This window comes from Delphinus delphis, chromosome X (assembly GCF_949987515.2).
Source record: "Delphinus delphis chromosome X, mDelDel1.2, whole genome shotgun sequence".
Classification (NCBI taxonomy): domain Eukaryota; kingdom Metazoa; phylum Chordata; class Mammalia; order Artiodactyla; family Delphinidae; genus Delphinus; species Delphinus delphis.
In genome coordinates this window covers 3252257-3275034 of record NC_082704.1, presented here as the reverse complement: position 1 = coordinate 3275034, position 22778 = coordinate 3252257, and the positions used below count along the sequence as shown (strand labels likewise).

Sequence of the window (22778 nt, the reverse complement as noted above, 5' to 3'; positions counted from 1 at the left end):
GCCCTGCTGACACATGCATTTTAGCCCACTGTGATCCATTTTGGATTTCTGACCTCAATAATTATAAGATAATAAATGTGTGTTTTTTAAGCCACCAAGTTGCCGGTAATTCGTTAGAGCAGCAACAGGAAACTAACACAACCTCAAACCTCAGATGAGACCCTAGCCCCAGCTGACACCTGCATGGCAGCCTCGTAGGAGTTATAGAGCAGAGGACCCAGCTAAACAGAACCCAAACTCCTGACCCAGGGAAATAAGTGAATGAATGGAAATTGTTTTAACTCAATAATTTATGCTACCTGATTATGAGGCAATATAAAATTAATAAGAGGGAGTAGCAAAAATATTTCATGAGCGCTCAACCTTGAGTATATCAACATTGTAACATTCTGTGTTATGAAATGGGAAGGATTGTTAAAGCATTTTTGTTGCACACCAAAGCATCACAGGTGACTTGAGGAAGGTCACTTGTGTGATTGTTTCAGTTTTCAGCTGAATTAGCTGCTTTTCTCATGGAAGAACAAATTTATTTCAAAGAGTAAATTACAGCAAACTGTGTCTATTCATATTTGAATATTTGCCAAAAATTTTTTTGAAAATGAATTAAATGAGCCTGTCAATTCAAGGAAATCAACCGACAGTATCAGCTGACAATAAGAAAATTTAGCTTTCAAAAAAATATACACAACTTTGGAAAACGTGTAACTGGCACCATGAGCCTGTCAGCTTCCCAATAAAGACTCTTCCTATCAGATCACTGGTGATATTAACAAATATGACATTTGAATATTGCATAAGGAAAGGTGTCATCATTTAAAAGCTCAACACAACTCAGGACACTAGTGTTTTCCAGAAAATGTATGTAGGACGTTACAAAATCATGAATGGGCAAAAGATTCATTCAAAGGGTAAGAAAGTCCAATAAGGTTCAATGAAAACAAATAAGGAAAGTTTACTGTCATGCCACTTAGCCTTAAGAAACCACAGCTTCTCCAGTCCTGGTGTCTAAATGTGCATGTGAACAGTAAAAATAAAAAAAACAACAACACCCATTTAGGATAAAAACCCTGCAGAAAGTAGGCATAGAGGGAACTTTCCTCAACATAATAAAGGCCATATATGACAAACCCACAGCCAACATTGTCCTCAATGGTGAAAAACTGAGAGCATTTCCACTAAGATCAGGAACAAGACAAGGCTGCCCACTCTCACCACTCTTATTCAACATAGTTATGGAAGTTTTAGCCACAGCAATCAGAGAAGAAAAGGAAATAAAAGGAATCCAAATTGGAAAAGAAGAAGTAAAGCTGTCATTGTTTGCAGATGACATGATACTATACATACAGAATCCTAAAGATGCTACCAGACTACTACTAGAGCTAATCAATGAATTTGGTAAAGTAGCAGGATCCAAAATTAATGCACAGAAATCTCTGGCATTCCTATACACTAATGATGAAAAATCTGAAAGTGAAATTAAGAAAACACTCCCATTTACCATTGCAAAAAAAACAATAAAATATCTAGGAATAAACCTACCTAAGGAGACAAAAGACCTGTATGCAGAAAATTATAAGACGCTGATGAAAGAAATTAAAGATGATACAAATAGATGGAGAGATATACCATGTTCTTGGATTGGAAGAATCAACATTGTGAAAATGACTCTACTACCCAAAGCAATCTATAGGTTCAATGCAATCCCTATCAAACTATCACTGGCATTTTTCACAGAACTAGAACAAAAAATTTCACAATTTGTATGGAAACACAAAAGACCCCGAATAGCCAAAGCAACCTTGAGAACAAAAAATGGAGCTGGAGGAATCAGGCTCCCTGACTTCAGACTATACTACAAAGCTACAGTAATCAAGACAGTATGGTACTGGCACAAAAACAGAAATATAGATCAATGGAACAGGATAGAAAGCCCAGAGATAAACCCACGCACATATGGTCACCTTATCTTTGATAAAGGAGGTAAGAATATACAGTGGAGAAAAGACAGCCTCTTCAATAAGTGGTGCTGGGTAAACTGGACAGGTACATGTAAAAGAATGAGATTAGAACACTCCCTAACACCATACACAAAAATAAGCTCAAAATGGATTAAAGATCTATATGTAAGGCCAGAAACCATCGAACTCTTAGAGGAAAACATAGGCAGAACACTCTATGACATAAATCACAGCAAGATCCTCTTTGACCCACCTCCTGGAGAAATGGAAATAAAAACAAAACTAAACAAATGGGACCTAATGAAACTTCAAAGCTTTTGCACAGCAAAGGAAACCATAAACAAGACCAAAAGACAACCCTCAGAATGGGAGAAAATATTTGCAAATGAAGCAACTGACAAAGGATTAATCTCCAAAATTTACAAGCAGCTCATGCAGCTCAATAACAAAAAAAACAAACAGCCCAATCCAAAAATGGGTAGAAGACCTAAGTAGATATTTCTCCAAAGAACATATACAGATTGCCAACAAACACATGAAAGAATGCTCAACATCATTAATCATTAGAGAAATGCAAATCAAAACTACAATGAGATATCATCTCACACCAGTCAGAATGGGCATCAAAAAATCTAGCAACAATAAATGCTGGAGAGGGTGTGGAGAAAAGGGAACACTCTTGCACTGCTGGTGGGAATGTGAATTGGTACAGCCACTATGGAGAACAGTATGGAGGTTCCTTAAAAAACTACAAATAGAACTACCACACGACCCAGCAATCCCACTACTGGGCATATACCCTGAGAAAACCATAATTCAAAAAGAGTCATGTACCAAAATGTTCATTGCAGCTCTATTTACAATAGCCAGGAGATGGAAGCAACCTAAGTGTCCAACATCGGATGAATGGATAAAGAAGATGTGGCACATATATACAATGTAATATTACTCAGCCATAAAAAGAAACGAAATTGAGTTATTTGTAGTGAGGTGGATGGACCTAGAGTCTGTCATACAGAGTGAAGTAAGTCAGAAAGAGAAAAACAAATACCATATGCTAACACATATATATGGAATCTAAGGGAAAAAAAAGGTCATGAAGAACCTAGGGGTAAGACGGGAATAAACACAGAGACCTACTAGAGAATGGACTTGAGGACACGGGGAGGGGGAAGGGTAAGCTGGGACGAAGTGAGAGAGTGGCATGGACATATATACGCTACCAAACGTAAAACAGATAGCTAGTGGGAAGCAGCCGCATAGCACAGGGAGATCAGCTCGGTGCTTTGTGACCACCTAGAGGGGTGGGATAGGGAGGGTGCGAGGGAGACGCAAGAGGGAGGGGATGTGGGGATATATGTATACGTATAGCTGATTCACTTTGTTATACAGCAGAAACTAACACACCATTGTAAAGCAATTATACTCCAGTAAAGATGCTAAAAAAAGAAAAAAGAAAATATACGATTGGCCCAAAAAAAAAAAAAAAAAACCCAAAACCCTGAACGAACTTTTTGGCCAACCCAATAATTGAAAATTGTTTTAAACAAGCAAGTTTGTGGTAATACGTTAGGCAGCAGTGGAAAACGAATATGAGCAGAAAAATTATTACTTTCATGAAAATGTGCCCTTTAATATTCTGATAAAACAGCAAGTATGCTTAAAGCTTTTCTGTGGCACCTCAAAATACAGAGGTTGACACAGGAAAAGCATTTGCGCGACTGCATCAGTTCTAAGCAGTGCTAGCCACTTCTCTCATACAAAATTCTTCCTTGAAGGATTCAGTAGTACGACTACGGTTATACTGACTTGAATATCTGACAGACATTTTCTTGCAAATGAATGAAGTGAGCCCTTCACTTCAAGGGAAACAACTAACAGTATTTTTGCCAATGGTAAAATTTAAGATTTCAAGCAACGCTAAGAATTTTGAAAAACTACTACTGTGAGCTTGACAGCTTCCCGATACTTAAAGACTTTTTCCAATGAGATGGGTGGCGGTAGTAACACAGGTGATGTTCTGGTGTAGAATGGAATGCGTCAGCACCGGGAAGGTCTGCATAAGGCAGGGCGCTGACATTTTCCCAGGGACCAGTGCACGACGATGCTCCCAAACCACGACCAGTAAAAGATCCCTTCAAAGGATAAGGGGGGGGGGTCACTGGGGTCAAGGACGGAAGATTCATTCATGCGGTTTCATACTCCACACTGCACTTAACCTGTAAGAAACAACCAATGGCTGAATTTTTGTGTCGTATCAAAGAAGAATGTCCATAATTACATGAATAGTCAATTGAGATATTCCTCCATTTTCCAGCTGTATATTTATAGGAAGCCAGATTTCCTTCATATACTTCAACCATAACAATATATCACAACAATTGAATCTAGAAGCAGATGTGAGAGCCCAGCTCTTCCACTAGGAAAAGCATGGTCATTTACCATAAAAATATGCTATTTATCTTAACAGTTATGGCCGTATTATTTTTCATTTAAAATTAATAAAAATATTAAAAAAATTTTTCAGTTTTAAGTTCAAAGATGATAAATATTGATAGACGTGACCCACACCTCAATAGAGATCCTCCATAATTTGAGGAGTCCTGAGACCAAAACGCTTGAGAACCACTGTTGTAGGGTCCTCCTGGGCCTTGAAGCGCCCCCAGCTCTGCCAGGCCAGGAGTGGCTCTGTGCGCTGCTGTAGTTAATGAGCTACACCCTGACCGGGGAGCTACAGCACTGGCCTGTGCCTTCAACCAGCTGTGACTTACCTCCTCCTCCTGCACTCGGCTTCCTGTGGCCATGATCTTGATCATCCAAGGCATCAGCCAAGTCAAATTCACTACCTTCAGTGAAGCCCCAAAACATAAAAAAAAACGGCCAACTGATTAGCAACTGGGTACAAGATTCCAAAAAAACAAGTCAACATTCGTGGGCTCTGCTGATCAGCGCAATCAATGAGTTAAGACAAAGAAACTTAAATTGGGGTCTGACTCCTTCTACAGACACTGATAATGGAAATACCAACAGGATGGAGCAAGTTACTGCTTTCTGCCTTTGCAATATATTTACCAATTTTCCACTACTTTATATTCCCACACGTGCTTTGCTTAGGCCAGCAGTCAGACCATTTTAACAGTAAACTCACTGATTATAGGTATTAACCCAAGATTCAAAACCAGCTGCATAGAGTCAGAAACTGGACACTCAAGAGGGAGGCTACGTGGTCACAATGCGCCTCTTTGAGGCTGCAGATGTGAAGACGTGAGGGCAAACTTTCAGCACTCACTCTTCTGGGTCATGACTGTCTCTTCAGAAGAAAGGTAGCTATCCACTTCAAGGAACACGGTAGCATGCTCCTTAAGTACTAGTAACAAGTTGCCAGATGGGAGCAACGACTGCGCTCCCCACCCCAAGGCTACGTTTCTCTTTATATCAGTGAAGATATCTGAATAGTAAAATGGCCCATCTGGAGAAAAGTTAAAACAGCTCCAGGAAAGAGTCACAAAGAAGCAACAAGTTCCAAAATCCTTCAGTGAAAGATGACACTGTAAAGCAAATGCCATTTCAAAATGCTCCATCTGCCTAAAGAAAATGTTTGATGGGCTTCATAAAACCTAAACAATTATATCTTCCCTGATTTTAGAGTGTAAAATGGTTGAAAAGGGGAGGAAGTCCAAATGCATTTTTCTCTTGAAATTCTCCCAAGCAGGACTTTTCATAAAACACACAGAAGTCATAGTGACTGGTCATACTCTATTAAGTTAAACCCAGTGTTCAGATGAAGGTCTCGGTTGGCATTACACGCACAGGACTTAAAACTATGGGTAGTTCAACTGGATACTATCCCAGAAGGAGCTCCACGGGGTCCCGCCTTAGTGCCCTCCTCAGAACAGCCGTGTTACCTGCAGGCTTTGCTGGAGCTCTGGTCGCTCCCGGTCTCCTGGTTGTGGTGGTGACACGGTCCCATCTCTCTAAAAGGGGGAAGGGGGACAGCAAGGGGAGCACAATTAGTAACACACACAGCAGCCCCTGCACGGCTCAGGGAAGTCACAGCATGAGCACAGCACTCCTGTCCTGGTCCTGAGGTCCCTCTGATGCCTCTGAAGAACCACCTTGAGGATGACAAAGAGATGCAAGAGGGTTTACAGGAGACGAGTTCTGCTTGCTTTTCTTCACAGGATGGGTGGTGAGGTGGACATGATCCCACATTTGATCTGGTGATTAGTGGAGCTGGGACTTGAGCCCAGATCTACAGGAGATGACCACATGCTTCAGGGGGTCCCAGAGCTGGAGCACAACCCGAGAGCTCCAAGCCTTGGCCGTCACCACTCTCAACCCGGCACCGTAATCACAGGTAATACTGCCCAGGGATGAAGTGACGCTATGTTCCCAGTAGAGTATGGGAGTGTCTCATCAGCTGAAAGTGGTTACAACACCAACAAAATATTGTATATAAGTGTGGTTACTGCTGTTAATACTAGGTCTTTCAGCTCAACCATATTCCTTTAAAATTGTGGACTTCTTGCACATCAATTACGTAGCATGCCACACAGGAGTTTTCCAGTAGTTTTTCTTGAACTTCAAGACTACATTGTTAAAAAAATAAAAATAATGAAGCCACCCAAAAAAGACTATGCTGTAACTGTTCCTACAATTAGAGGTGGAAGAAGGAAATGAAATTTAAGTAGTGGGAGAGGCAGAGATGAAACAGGTTTGGCTGTGTGCACGGCAACCATTCAATAATTAATCAACTACCCAGAAAAAAACAGCAAAAATAGAAATTGGTTGAAAGTAAAAGGATGGATAAAGGTATAGTATACAAATAACAACCATAAGAGAGCTGGGGGAACTACACCATTATCAGATAAAATAGTCTTTAAGACAAAAATTGTCATAGGAGTCGAAGAGTGACATTTTATACTGATAAAAGGATAAACCCGCAGTAAGATATACAATTTTAAACATGTGCACCTAACCATAGAACCCCCAAAATATATGAAGCAAAATGTAACAAAACTGAAGGGAAGGATAGACAATTCAACAATAGCTGGATAGCTCAATACAATCCTTTCAATCATAAGTAGAACAAAAGGGAAATACAAGATTTGAACGACACTATAAACCAACTAGATCTACCAGACATCTATAGAACGCATGCCCTCAAACCAGCAAACACATTCTACTCAATTACACATGGAACATTCTCCAAGACAGACCACATGCTAGGCTACAAAACATATCTCAATATATTTTAAAATTCTGAAATCATACAAATTGTGTTCTCCAACCACCATGGAATGAAAATAGAAATCATTAACAGAAGGGCATTTGAAAAATTTCCAGCTATACGGCAATTCCACAGCACACTCCTAATAACCAGTGGTTCAGGGAAGAAATCACAAGGGAAATCATAAAATACACTTGAGATGAATGAAAATAAGAACACAACATATTAAAATTTCTGTCACAGCAAAGGAAACCATTGACAAAACAAAAAGACAACCTACTGAATGGGAGAAAATATTTGCAAATGATTGATCGATAAGGCATTAACATCCAACACATACAAACAGCTCATACAACTCAACATCAAAAAAACCCAAACAACCCGATTAAAAAATGGGAAGAAGTGAACAGACATTTTTCCAAAGAGGAAATGCAGATGGCCAACAGACACATGAAAAGAGGCTCAACATCACTTATCATCAGGGAAATGCCAATCAAAACCACAATGAGGTATTACCTCACACCTGTCAGAATGGCTATCATCAAAAAGACCACACACAAAAAATGTTGGCAACAATGTGGAGAAAAGGGAACCCTCCTACACTGTTGGTAGGGATGTGAATTGGTCCAGCCACTGTGGAAAACAGTATGGAGGTTTCTTAAAAAACTAAAAATAGAACTTCCATATGGCCCAACAATTGCACTCCTGGGTATATATCCAAAAAAACCCCAGAAACACTAATTCAAAAAGATACATCCACCACAATGTTCACAGCAGCATTATTTACAATTGCCAAAATATGGAAGCAATATAAGTGTCCATCAACAGATGAATGGAAAAAGAAGTGATGTGTATACATACACACACACACACACACACACACACAAAATGGAATACTACTCAGCCATAAAAAAGAATGAAGTTTTGCCATCTGCAACAACATGGAAAGACTTGGAGGGTTTTATGATAACTGAATGACAAATACTGTACCATAGCACTTATACGTGGAATCTAAAAAATACAACAAACTAGTGAACACTTAAAAAAGAAACAGATTCACAGATATAGAAAATAAACTAGTATTTACCAGTGGGGGAAGGAAGGGGGGAGGGGCAAGATAGGGGTAGGGGACTAAGAGGTGCAAATTATTATATATAAAATGTGCTACAAGGATATACTGTACAACACAGGGAGTACAGCCAATATTCTATAATAACTATAAATGGAGTATAACCTTTAAAAATTGTGAAGCACTAAACTGTACACCTGTAACTTACATAATATTGTACATCAACTACTATACTTCAATTTTAAAAAATGGGCAAAGGACTTAGACATTTCTCCAAAGAAAACATACAAATGGCCATCAGGTACATGAAAAGATGCTCAACATCACTAATCATCAGGGATATGCAAATCAAAACCACAATGAGACCTCATCTCGTACCTGTTGGGATGACTACTATCAAAAAAACAAAAGATAGGGCTTCCCTGGTGGCGCAGTGGTTGAGAGTCCGCCTGCCGATGCAGGGGACACGGGCTCGTGCCCCGGTCCGGGAAGATCCCACATGCCGCGGAGCGGCTGGGCCCGTGAGGCATAGCTGCTGAGCCTGCGTGTCCGGAGCCTGTGCTCCGCAATGGGAGAGGCCACAACGGTGAGAGGCCCGCGTACCGCAAAAAAAAAAACAAAAAAACCCCACAAAAGGTAATGTGTTGATGAGGTTGTGGAGAAAAAGGAGCCCCTTCTACACTGTCAGTGGGAATGTAAAATGGTACACCCACGATGGAAAACAGTATGGAGGTTCCTCAAAAAAATGAAAAACAGAACTATCATTTGGGGACTTCCCTGGTGGTGCAGTGGTTAAGAATCCGCCTGCCAATGCAGGGGACACGGGTTCGAGCCCTAGTCCGGGAAGATCCCACATGCTGCGGAGCAACTAGGCCCGTGCGCCACAACTACTGAGCCTACGCTCTAGAGTCCATGAGCCACAACTACTGGAGCCCACGAGCCACAACTACTGGAGCCCGTGAGCCACAACTACTGAAGCACACATGCCTAGAGCCCGTGCTCTGCAAGAGAAGCCACAGCAATGAGAAGCCTGTGCACCACAACAAAGAGTAGCCCCTGCTCTCTGCAACTAGAGAAAGCCCACGCAGCAATGAAGACCCAACGCAGCCAAAAATAAATAAATAAAAAATAAGTAAACATTTAAAAAAAAACTATCATTTGATCCAGCAATCCTACTTTTGGGTATATATCCAAAAGAAATGAAATAAGGATCTCAAAGAGGTAACAACACGTCCAAGTTCACTGTAGCATTAATCTCAACAGCCACAATATGGAGACAACTCAAGTGTCCATGGATGGATGACTGGATAATGAAAACGTGGAATATACATGCAATGGAATATTATTCATCCTTAAAAAATAAGAAAATCCTGCCCTTTGGGACAACATGGATGGACTTGGAGGACATCATGCTAAATGAAGCCAGACACAAAAGAATACTACGTGACTCTACTTCTATGAGGAATCTAAAATAGTCAAATTCATAGAGAGTAGAATGGTGGTCACCAGGGGCTTGGGGGAGAGGGAAATGGAGGAGGTGTCAGTCAAAGGGTACAAAAGTCTGGGGGGAAAAAGGAAAATAAGCTGGTGAGGATGTGGAAAAATTGGAATCCTCATACACTGCTGGTAGGAGTGTAAAATGGTACAGCGACTACGGAAAAAAGTTTGGCAGTTCCTCCAAAAGTTAAACACAGAATGACCATATGACCTTGGGATTCCACTCCCAGGGTATACACCCTAAAGAATTAAAAGCAGGTATTCAAACAAGAACATGTACATGCAAACAAGAACATGTACATGCATGTTCATAGCAGCATTCTTCATAATAGCCAAAAGATGGAAACAGTCAAACGTCCATCAACTGATGAATAGATAAAACTGTGCTCTATCCATACAATGGAATATTACTCAGACATAAAAAGGAGTGAAACACTGATACATGCTATAAGGTGGATGAACCTCCAAAACATTATGCTATGTGAGAGAAGCCAAAGACAAAAGGTTCCACATTATATGATACTATTTATATGAAATATCTTGGAGAGATCAGTCAACTGATACAGAAGGCAGATTGATGATGGTCTGGGGCTAGGGGGAGGGAGAAATGAGAAGAAACTGCTTAATGGGTAAGGGTTCTTACTCTGGAGTAATGGAAATGTTTTAGGACTGGATAGAGGTGGTGGTTGCACCACGGTGAATATCTTAAAATGCTACTGAATTGTTCGCTTTAAAATGGCTAATTTTATGTTACGTGAATTTTACTTCAATAGATTACTTACAAAGAGGGAAGGGTGGGAAAGGAGGGTATCAGCACAACTGCATGTGCATTCTACCACAATTCAGTTTTAGTAAAAGTATATAGGGAAGTTGAGAATACGGAAAGTCTTTCTCTTAAAATGATCATACTTCCTTCACTCTTTGTGAAGGCTTTGGGTACACGAATGCATACTTCGATGTGGAGGCCACACCAGTGGATGGATTTTTACGGTAAGGGAACCACAAGTGATAATCTGTTGTCATTATGTAGTTTTTAAATCTAGATCATCAGTTTAGAGATGGTTTTATATCTATAATTTCCATTTGACTTTGCGCCTATAATACGAAGAAGTACAGCTTACCTGTCTAAATGGGGCTCCTTATGTATACCTTATATTATGGCGATATGTACAGTTAGGAAAGGGAAATGACATTACTGAAACCATTATTTGTGCAACTTTCAGAAAAGCAATTACCACTTATATAATATTAGCTTAAAATCCGTATGCTTCATGCAGTGCTGTGTAAAAATATTTCTTTTTCCAGCTTTAAAAAGAAATCAACTGAACGTAGGTGTGAAGGGTTTACTTGGGGGACTCTGATTTCTGTTCTATCCTTATGCTGCGCCACACTGTCTAGATCACGATACCTTTGTGGACCTCTGCCCTACTACTCACAGTTTCTGAGGAGCCTGGTTTCTCGGAAGATCTGCAGGTGCCGGTTCAAGAGAATGCGCTCCTTACATGTCTAGGGAACCCGATGCTCTGCCACAGCCTGAGCCTGCAGTGATACAGAGCATGACCTTGGATTTGTGTACTTTTAAGATACCATTAACTACCAATTTTCTTGTTGTGAGCCTTTAAATGGGATTTATTGTCATCCATAATTGAGATGAGCGAAGTCTAGCTACTTATCAAGGAATTAGAATAGTAGGTCACCGTCATCAAAGCAAAGAGCTCCTAAAATAAAGACATCTGTTCCTGTGAAGCCTTGCTCAAAATGACAAATGTAGAAAGGATTCTCTGATGCTCAGCAAATGCTGCCTGCAACACTGCACTCCTGCCCGGAGCATCTCTTTGTAAGGTGTGCCGCACCCCTGGGTGTGGCTTAACGACAGTGCCATGGCATTCGGAGAAAATCAGGGCACTCATAAGAAGCTTGATTCGGCAAAAGCAGAAGTGGGTTCCCCCTGTGAGATGATTGCACACAGAGAGAAAAAGGGAGAGATGAGGGGAGAGATGGAGGGAAGTGGGGAGTGAAGGCAGGTGAGAGGGAGGGGCAAATTCTGAAAGCAACATGGTGAACCTTGAAAGTGTTACGCTAAGTGAAAGCAGCCAAGATAGAAAAAAAGGATGGCAGAGCGATGTGGTCTTGAAGGATGTCATTCAACCGAAGACACCATGTGCTGGTGGTCCTACAGGTCCCAGACACACTGGCTCATGGGTGCTGATGAAGATCAGAAGAGCCAGCGCACAGTTGACAAAGGGATATAAATATTAAAAAGTCCTCCATCAGGAAATTAACAAATTTACTAGTTAGGGGTCTGTTTATACTTACTGTGTTTGTTTTGTTGTTTGGTCACGTTTGGTTTTGGAAATGTTAAACAATTTCATTAAAACCATCACTGCTAATAAATTAAGTATATTTATTTTCCTGGGAATCTAAAAGGCCACCTGCATGTATAGGACTGTGGACATGTTCAGGAAAGACCTGAAAATGCTCAAGGCTCTCACCTCACACCACACACAAAACTATAAAGCTCTTAGAAGTTCATTTTTAGGTATATGGTCTATTTTGAGTTAATTTTTGTGTAATGTATGAGGCAGGGATCCAAATTCATTTTTTGCATGTGGATATCCAATTGTCCCAGCATCATTTACTGAAGACACCATTCTTCCCCCATTGAATAGTCTTGGCATCTTGGTCACAAGTCAACCGGCCATAGATGTAATGGTTCATTTCCAGACTCTCAATTTTATTCCATTGAGCTCTATGTCTATCTTTAGGATAAGTACCACACTATCTTGATTACCGCACGTTTGTAGTAAGTTCTGAAATTTAGAAGTGTGAGTCCTCCAACTTTTTCTTCTCTTTCAAGATTGTTTTGACTATTCTGGGTTCCATGAATTTCCATATGTATTTTAGGATCTGCTTGTCTGCAAAAATTCTATCTGGAAGTTTGACGGGAATTATGTTGAATTTGTTGATCAGTTTAAGCAGGTGAGCATTCCTCACGTGTGCCTGACTCTTACACCACAGACCCAGCTGAGTAAGTCCTTCCAATGAAATCAGTCAAAGAACAATAATAATGGCTGACACTGTGCACTCACCTTGTGCCGAGTCCTCTGCTGAACACTTCACAGGGGCCATCTTATCTAACCCTTACAATTATTATTAATTTATTATTATTAACCTCATGCAACAGATGAGGAAACTGAGGTGCAAAGAAGTCAGATAACTCACCCAAGGTAACAGTTAATAAGTGGCAGAGGCAGGGTTCAGACACAGGCAGTCTAACTCCAGAGCCCGTGCCTTTGTCAGTCCTGAATATACAAAGAGACCTCTCAAACTCATTAAAAAAACAAAAAAGACAAGCAACCTGGCAGAAAATGGGGAAAGGATATGAACAGACAATTCACCAAGAGGAAAATGCAAATGGCAAAAAAATATATGATTTTTTTATGCATCATACTGGTAAAATGTTTTTGATTGGTGAAATCTGGCGATGGTACGGGTCTGGGGGAAAAACATACTCTTGTAACAGCATCAGTGGGAGTACACAATGGCACATGCATTTTCAAAACAATTTGTCAAAATCTATTAAAATATAAAATACATATACCCTTTGGCCTGATAGTTGGACACAAAGGAAATAGACAAGAATGTTCACTGAAGTCCCATTTGTAATTGTGCAAAACAGAAACAAACCACGTGCCTGCCAGTAGGAAGTGGCATCACTGGCCACGGCCAAAGCCACGCCACTGGAATGCCAGCTCCATGAAGCATACGTTTGTGAACGAGATACAGGTATAGAAATATAGATATATAGATAATATAGTGTGTTGAATAGTGGCCCCCAAAATATATAGCCAAGTCCTAAGCTCCAGAACTTATGAATGTGACCTTATTTGGAAAAAGGGTCTTTGCAGATGTAATTAAGTAAAGATCTTGAGATGAGGTCATTCAAGATTATCCAGATGGGCTCTAAAACCAACAAAAAGTGTCCTTGTAAGAGACTGAAGAGGAGAAGTCACACACACAAGGAGAAGGCCAAGTGAAGACGGAGGCAGAGACTGGAGCCATGCAGCTGCAAGCCGAGGACCACCTGGAGCCGCCAGAAGCTAGGCTAGGCAAGGAAGCATTCTTCCCCTAGAGCCTTCAAGCAGGCGTATGGTCCTACCGACACCTCGATTTTGGACTTCTGGCCTCAAGAACTGTGAGTGAATAAATTTCTGTGGTTTTAGGCCACCCAGTCTGTGGTACTTTGTTACAGCTGCCTGTAAGAAAGGAAACTAACATAGATAGCTATATTCACTCAGGTCTTCAATACATATTCCGTTTTTTTAAAAGGTGTGAAATACATAATGTAAAACAAAATCACCGAATAATCTATGAGTGCAGGTGTTCACAACAGCAGAGAAAACTAGCTGGGACCAGCATATCTTAAACGGACGTAGGCAGCTCCCTCTTGGGATGCGAGTGGGTGTTGTAGGATGGGGAGGGATCAATGGAAATATCAACTTTACTTTCTAAGCATTCATGCATTTTTTTAAAAGAATGGTTTAAATTTTTTTCTCAAAAAAATGTAAAGAGAAACTGATGACAAACTTAGCATTTGAGAGATTACCTGTAGATATGGTTCTAAGAATACCTGTTATAAAAAGATCTAAAAGGAGAAACAAATCCTTTATTCATTTCCAAGTACCTTTTTCTGAGCTAGAAAAAGATAGTCCTTGGAGGCCACTGCTGAGGTGTCACACCAGTAAAGGCTATGACTTGAGCCAGAGAAAATCCTGTATCAGTTATTGCACATTTTTGGTATTCTCCACAAAGAAAACAAAGGATTTTAAATATTCAGATTTTCTTTAAATAATGCAATTTATGATAAACATGTTCCATCGGATCAGGTGAAATGCAGGCCATCTACTGTTTTCCCTGAATGTGTATTCTGAATGGGTAGTGCATATTAAGCATTATAATTTGCTTTTAATAGTTTGATTTACTACTCACGCTTCACTGAGGAAGTTTCTTCCAATGCATCCTCCAGACTGAAACCAACGTCCCCAGATCCTAAAAATTAAAAAAAAAAAAAGATTTTTGAATGTAACTATCTTTGCAAAACACAAAATAATACTGAAATACTCTCGTAACGGTCACTTCCCTTTAGACAGTGTCCTGAAGATACTGCCACAAAAGGAAATCAGTTGAAACCACCCAAAGATATATTGAATTGTTATCCTTCGACAAGCAACCTATTGCTACCAAAACAACAACAACAAAACAAACAGTCTTCAGTCTACTTGAAGGCTGAAGGCTCAACTGTATGAAACATGAAGTACAATCTTATTTTAAAAAACTTTATAGTATGACCTTTGCAACAGGGAGTATCAGAGCCCCAAAACTCCATTGATAATGGGCAAGTTCTTTCACCCCATCCCGGCTCTCACATAAAGGCTGCTCTGCATTTTGGCAACCCAGGGCACCTTCCCCCCGATCCCAGCAACTACACCTAGACTAGTATCTCTGACTAATTACACATAACTAAAAAGGCACTGGGGAAGAGTTTTTCACAAGAGAATTTGTCCTCAGAAGTGGACCCATCTGCCCAACCCTGACTGCTATTGAACTTGACAGCTTTCATTCCCTCTAGATGGGCATGTAGTTTCCCACCGGGGTATATACATTAACTCTCAAGCAAACCACTATGCGTGTATACTGAAGTTGAACAAATAAGTAAGTGGACAGTGGATTATAGAAGCCAGGTTTCTCACTGTTGGAGAGGGAGGTTACAGATAAGAAGAGAAGGCTAGAATGACCCATGTGATAGTGGATCAGAGTTGGAGACCTCAGTATGAACCACATTTAGCTTCATATATATATACAGATGGTTACATATAGAAATATTCATAAACATGTGTATATATACGGGTTAGTATGCAGATATATATTCCCTTGCTCTGTCAGGTGCAAAGACCTAGAAGCAACAACACCCCAGTAGCAATGAACACACTGAGCACCCAGATCTTGGTTTCTAAATACCATTCTCCAATAAATGGAACCAGAGCTCCTTGGAGAAATGGCTGATTCTAGAATTGGGGCAGGAAATATCTAGATGAGTTTGGAGCATCTTACAGTGCTAGGAAGTACTTTAAAATATATTGATATTGGTTGGTATAGGTCAAAGGACCACAGGACTGACTGAAAGAGTTCTCAATGGCTAAAGGTGGAACAATTTTAAGCAGCAAAATAAAGTGGTATTGGATTATGACCCTAAGTATAAATTTCCATGAGTCCAGGCTGATATAAATAATTGAACAAAAACATAAAAAGGAGAGAATAGAAGAATTCAAATTAATTTATGTAGATATCTCTCCTCTCCATAAGTGTTGACTTCCTTCCAAGATTACAGTATGAGAAGGTGGGGAGAAACCAGTGGAGAAACCTGACAAACACTACATCAGCCAGGCGATCAAGGTTAACTTTAACAGTGATGAGTCATATTGATACTATATTCCCTTGATATGATGTGATGAGAAGGGCACTATACCTGTGTGGTCTTCCTCTCAAGGAAGTGTAACTCTATAACCCCAGTATAATCATAAGGAAAACATCAGAGAAATTCCAGTTGAGGGGCATCCGACAAAATACCTGACTAATACTCCTCAAAACTGTCAAGGCTGTCAAAAACAAAGTTTGAGAAACTGGCATAGCCTGAAGAGCCAACGGAGATGTAATGATGGAAAGTCATGTGGTACCCTTGATTGGATCCTAGAACAAAAACAACGACTTTAAGTAAAAACTAAGGAAGTATGAATAGAGTATGGACTTTAGTTAATAATAGTGTATCAATGTTGGTTCATTAATTGTGACAAACGTACCATGCTAATATAAAATGTTAATAATGAGGGAAACTGGGTGTAGAGCACATTAGAACTCTTTGCACTAGTTTTGCATTGTAAATCTAAAACTGTTCTTAAAAAGTTTATTTTTAAAAATACATTTTATATAGCAAAAAAAAAGGTAATCATTAAAAGAGTTACAGGATATATAACCTCTAACTTATTCAAGAAAAAAAAAGAAAGGTCAACACCAACAACTAAAATTCAATCCAACAAAAGTCACCAAACGGAAAAAAGAAACAAAAACATGTTAAATAGAAAACATGGACTTTAACATAAGAATATGTACAATCATATCAGTAAAAAGTGAGTGTAAATAGAATAAATCTCCTATCAAAAGATAAATGGGGACTTCCCTGGTGGCGCAGCAGTTAAGAATCTGCCTGCCAATGCAGGGGACACGGTTCAAGCCCTGGTCCAGGAAGATCCCACGTGCCGCGGAGCAACTAAGCCCGTGCGCCACAACTACTGAGCCTGCGCTCTAGAGCCCACGAGCCACAACTACTGAGCCCGTGCATCACAACTACTGAAGCCCGCACACCTAGAGCCCATGTTCTGCAACAAGAGAAACCCCGCAATGAGAAGCCTGTGCACCGCAATGAAGAGTAGCCTGCACACCAAAATGACGAGTAGCCCCTGCTTGCCACAACTAGAGAAAGCCCGCGCGGGGCAAAGAAGACCCAACGTGGCCAAATAAATTTTTTTTAAAAGATAAATGGGATAAAAAATTACTATATGCTGTTGACAAAATATACACCTAAAACAAAACATATATATATATAAACAAACATATATATAAACATATATATGTGTATATAAAATAGAGAAATATATCGGGCAAATGCTAACAGGAAGGAAACAATATTAATATAAGACAAAGATAAAATTTAAGACACAGGAAAAGAGCAATATTTTATGGGAATAAAGCATATAATCCACCAATAAAATAAAAGTCTTACACTTAATAACCCAGCTTCTAAAGTAGACTTTTGCTTCTTGCTATGATGAAATAATTGGTATTAGATTAGCTTTCCCATCATAAACAACCATAAAATAGACAAAACACAAAGCAACAGCTTTCAGCATTGAATAAGCACTGAGAGACCGCAGTCCCTGAGATCAGGGAAATCATGACCACTAAATCCAACAGGTGTTCCAGGATTGGATCCTGAACCTATAAAGATCATCATTGGGACAATCTGTGAAATCTGAATGAGGTCTGTGGACTAGATGGTAATACTGGATCACTGTCAATTTCCTGATCTTGATGGACGTACTCTGGTTGTGGAGGAGGGTGTCCTTGTTTTTAAGAAATGCACACTGAAGTATCAAGAGGTAATGGGCATCGTGTTTGGGACTGATTCTGAAATTATTCAGAAGAAAGGTATTTGGAGATACATATACACACCAGAGCAAATGTGGTAAAACTGGGAAATCTAGGTGAATAGTAAATGGGAATTCCTTGTATTAGATATTACTGGAACAACTGGTGAAACTTGAAAGAAGTCTTAGGATTAGGTAGTATTAACGGATCAATGTTAATTTTCTGATTCAGATGGTTACATTGATGATATACAAAAGGATGTCTATAGGAAATGGACTCTGAAGTATGCTGTGGGAGAAGGGATGATAGGGCATGGTAACATATTCTTAAATTATTGGGGGGGAAAAAAGTTCCGTGTACTGTACTTGCAAGTTTCCTGCAGGTCTGTAACTGTTTAAACATTTAAAGAATTAAAATAATTTAAATACGCATATTTCTTATTCCAACAATTGTACTTCCAGGTACGTGTTACAGAAAAATACTTATACATGTGCCCAAAGAGTTATATACAGGATGTTCATAGCAGTACTGCTTACAACAGCAAAAAGAAATGGAAACAGACCAAGTGTTCAAAGAAGAATAGTTGAATTAAATATGGTAAATATGGTTCTTCAATACAATAAAATGTCCCGTAGCTGTTTAAAAGAATGGGATACTCTCAGTAAACTAGGACTAGAAGGCAATTTCCTCAACTTGACAATGAGTATCTACAAAAAACCTACAGCTAACGTGATATTTAAGGGTGAGAAACCAAAGCTTTAGAAGATCGGGATCAAGGCAATGATGTCCCTTCTCACCACTGCTTTTCAACATCATACTGGCAGTCCCAGCTACTTCAGTAAGAAAAGGGAAAAAAAGGTATAAAGATTGGGAAGGAAGAAATAAAACTGTCTTTGTTTGCAGAGGACATGATCATACAAAATAATCTAACCCCCCAAAAAACAACCCAAAACAAAAAACTCCTGGAACTAATAAGTAACTACAGCAAGGGTGCAGGATATAAGGTTAATACAAAAGTCAATCAATTTCCTATGTACCAGCAATGAACAAATGGAATTTGAAATAAAAACACAACACCATTTACATTAGCGCCCCCCCAATAAACGCCTGATATAAATCTAACAAAATTTGCACAAGATCTATATAAAGAAAACTGCAGAACTCTGATGAAAGAAATCAGAAGAAAACTAAATAAATAGAGAGATATTCCATGGATAGGAAGACTCAATACTGTCAAGATTTCAGTTCTTCCTAATTTGATTTATAGATTCAGTGCAATCACAATCAAAATGTCAGCAAATGATCTTGTGATTGACAAACTGATCAAGTTTATATGGAGAGGAAAAAAAGAATAGCCAATACAATACTGAATGAAAAGAACAAAGTTGGAGGACTGACAACTACACAACCTCAAGACTTACTATAAAGTTATAGTAATCAAGATAGTGTGGTATTAGCAACAGACAGATCAATGGAACAGAATACAGAGCCCAGAAATAGACCAACATAAATACAGTCAGCTGATCTTTGACAAAGGAGCAAAGGCAATACAATGGAGAAAAGATAGTCTTTTCAACAAATGGTGCTAGAACAACTGGACAACCACATGGGGAAAAAATCTAGACACAGACCTTACACCCTTCACAAACATTAACTCAAAATGGATCATAGTACATTGTCTTTTTGTTTTGTTGATAAAAGTTTTTGCATAGCAAAGGGAACTAAGTTGAATTAGGTTCATTTATTTTTGCTTTTATTTCCTTTACTTTAGTAGACGGATCCAAAAAAATATTCCTGCGATTTATGAGAAGGAGTGTTCTGCCTATGTTTTCCTCTAGGAGTTTTACAGTATATAGTCTTCCATTTAGGTCTTAAATCCATTTTGAGTTTATTTTTGTATATAGCCTTAGAGAATGTTCTAATTTTATTCTTTTACATGCAGATGTCCAGTTTTCCCAACACCACTTATTGAAGAGACTGTCTTTTCTTCATCATATATTCATGTTTCCTTTGCCATAGATTAATTGACCATAAGTGTATGTGTTTATTTCTGGATTCTCTATTCTCTTCCATTGATCTATGTGTCTGCTTTTCTGCCAGCACCATACTGTTTTGATTACTGTAGCTTTGTAGTATAGTCTGAGGTCAGGAAGCATGATTCCTCCAGCTCTATTCTTCTTTCTCAAGATTGTTTTGGCTACTTGGGGTCTTTTGTGTTTCCATACAAATTTTTAAATTATTTGTTCTAGTTCTGTGAAAAATGCCATTGGTATTTTGATAGGGATTGCACTGAACTGGTAGACTGCCTTGGGTAGTATCATCATTTTAATAATACTGTTAAACAGAATATTGATACCCAGAACACGGTGTATCTTTCCATCTCTTTGTGTAGTCTTCAATTTCTTGCATCAGTGTCAAAATGGATCACAGACCTAAATATAAAACACAAAGTGATAAAACTCCTAGAAGATTAACACAGCAGAAAATATAGATGACTTGGGTTTGGTGATGACTTGTTAGATACAACCAAAGGCACGATCCATGAAAGGAAAAATTGATAAGTGGATTTCATTTAAATTAAAAAATTCTGCTCTGCAAAAGACACTGCCAAAAAATGAAAAGACAAGCCACAGATTGGGAGAAAATATTTACCAAAGGCACATCTAACAAAGGACTGTTATCCAAAATATACAAAGAACATTTAAAACTTAATAGTAAGAAAACAAAGAACCCCATTAAAAAATGGGCCACATCCCAAGGGTCCCTGGTGACTAGTCTTCTCCTGCAGACCTGGGATCCAGGCCCAGCCATATGAAAAGATGTTTTCCAAAGAAGATATACAAATGGCCAACAGGTATATGAAAAGATGCTCAACAACACTAATCACCAGGGAAATGCATATTGAAACCACAATGAGTTATCACCTCACACCTGTCAGAATGGTTAGAGTGAACAAAACAAGAGCTAAGTGTTGGTGAGGATGTGGAGAAAAAGGAATCCTTATGCATCACTGGTGGGAGGTAAATTGGTTCAGCCGCTATGGAAAACAGTGGGTCTTCAAAAAATGAAAAAGAGAATTATGATCCAGCAAATCCCACTTCTGGGCATATAGCCAAAGGAAATGAAATCACTATCTCAAAGAGATATCTGCACCCCCCACACCATGCTCACTGCAGCATTATTCGCAATAGCCAAGACATGGAAACTACCATTGACAGATGAATGGATAAAGAAAATGTGGTCTATACAAACCATAGAATCTTATTTGCCATTGAAAAGAAGGAGATTCTGCCTTTTCAACAACATGGATATATCTAAGAGGGTATTATGCTAAGTGAAATAAGTCAGACAGAGAAAGACAAATACTGTATGATCTCACCTGCATGTGGAGTCTAAAAAAGCCAAACTCATAGAAACAGAGTAGAATGGTGGTTGCCAGGGGCTGCAGGGGGGGCGGAAATGGGGAGATGTTGGTCATAGGGTATAAACTTCCAGTTAATGATGAATCCGTTCTAGGGATCTAATATAGTATTATTAGACAATAATATAGGTGACAATAGTTAGCAATTTTCAGGTATATAATACACTATTGCTAAGAGGGTAGATCTTAAATGTTCTCACCAGACACACACACAAAATGGTAATTAGGTGAGGAGCTGTTAACTAATGTTATCATGGTAATCATTTCACAATATATACATGTACCAAATCATCACATTGTCAATTATATGTCAAAATGCTGGGGAAAAAAGAGATAAAGAAAAAATAAAGATATGAACCATGTGAGTCAGAGTTGGTGTATGTCTTGTTGGAATGTTTCTCTAAAACTATACACATAAACAAAAGCTGACCAAGAAAAAAACAACGGGCCAAAGACCTTAACATACACATCACCAAAGCAGATAGACAGATGGCAAATAAGCATATGAAAACATGTTACACATCCTATCATTAGGGAAAATCGAATTAAAACATCCAAATGGCCAAAAGTCCAGAACGAAGACAACAGCAAGCACTGATAAGGATGTGGAACAAAAGGAAATCACATTACTGCTAGGAATGCAAAATGGTACAGTCACTTTGGAAGACAGTTTGGTGGTTTCTAACAAAACATACATACCATATGATCCAGCAATTCTGCTCCTTCGTGTTTACCCAAAGGAGTTAGAAACTTATGTCCAAACAAAAACTCACACAAGGATGTTTATAATTTCTTCATTCATAATTGCCAAAGCTTGGAAGCAACCAAGATGTCCTTCAGTAAGTGAGTGGATAAATAAACTGTGTGACATCCAAGACAATGGAATATTATTCAGTGCTAAAAGTAAATAAGAAATCAAGCCATGAAAAGACACAGAGGAACCTTCAATGCCCATACTCAGTGAAAGACGCCAATTGTAAAGTAACACAGTGGATGATTCCAACTATCTGACATTCTAGAAAAACATTAAGACAGTAAAAGGATCAGCGGTTGCCATGGGTTGTATGGGGTGGAATGACTAGGTGGAGCACAGAGGATTTTTAGGGCAGTGAAAATACTCTGTATGATACTCTGACGGTGGATGCACGTCATTAAACCTTTGTCTAAACCCACAGAACGTACACCACCAAAAGTGAACCGTAATGTAAACTATGGACTTTGGGTGATAATAATATTGTCAATATAGGTTAATCAGTTGTAACGAAGGTAGCATTCTTGTGCGGGAGTGGGTGTTGGTAATGAGGGAGGCTGTGCATGTGTGGGGGCAGGAGGTATATGAGAAAACTCTATACCTTCTGCTCAACATTGCTGTGAACCTAAAACTGATATTAAAAAATTAAG

The 22778-nt window shown here is 39.1% G+C and overlaps 1 protein-coding gene across 3 annotated transcripts in view; it reads right to left on the bottom strand.

Moving 5' to 3' along the window:
* CD99L2 (CD99 molecule like 2) overlaps positions 1-22778 on the bottom strand; it is a 109713-nt gene that overhangs the window by 37707 nt on the left and 49228 nt on the right. For all 3 annotated transcript variants that reach the window (XM_060002357.1, XM_060002358.1, XM_060002359.1), the window contains exons 2-4: positions 14744-14803; positions 5864-5932; positions 4730-4804 (exon numbers count right to left, since the gene is read on the bottom strand). In XM_060002357.1, the coding sequence (XP_059858340.1) occupies positions 4730-4804; positions 5864-5932; positions 14744-14803 (204 nt within the window). The remainder of the gene's footprint in view (positions 1-4729; positions 4805-5863; positions 5933-14743; positions 14804-22778) is intronic.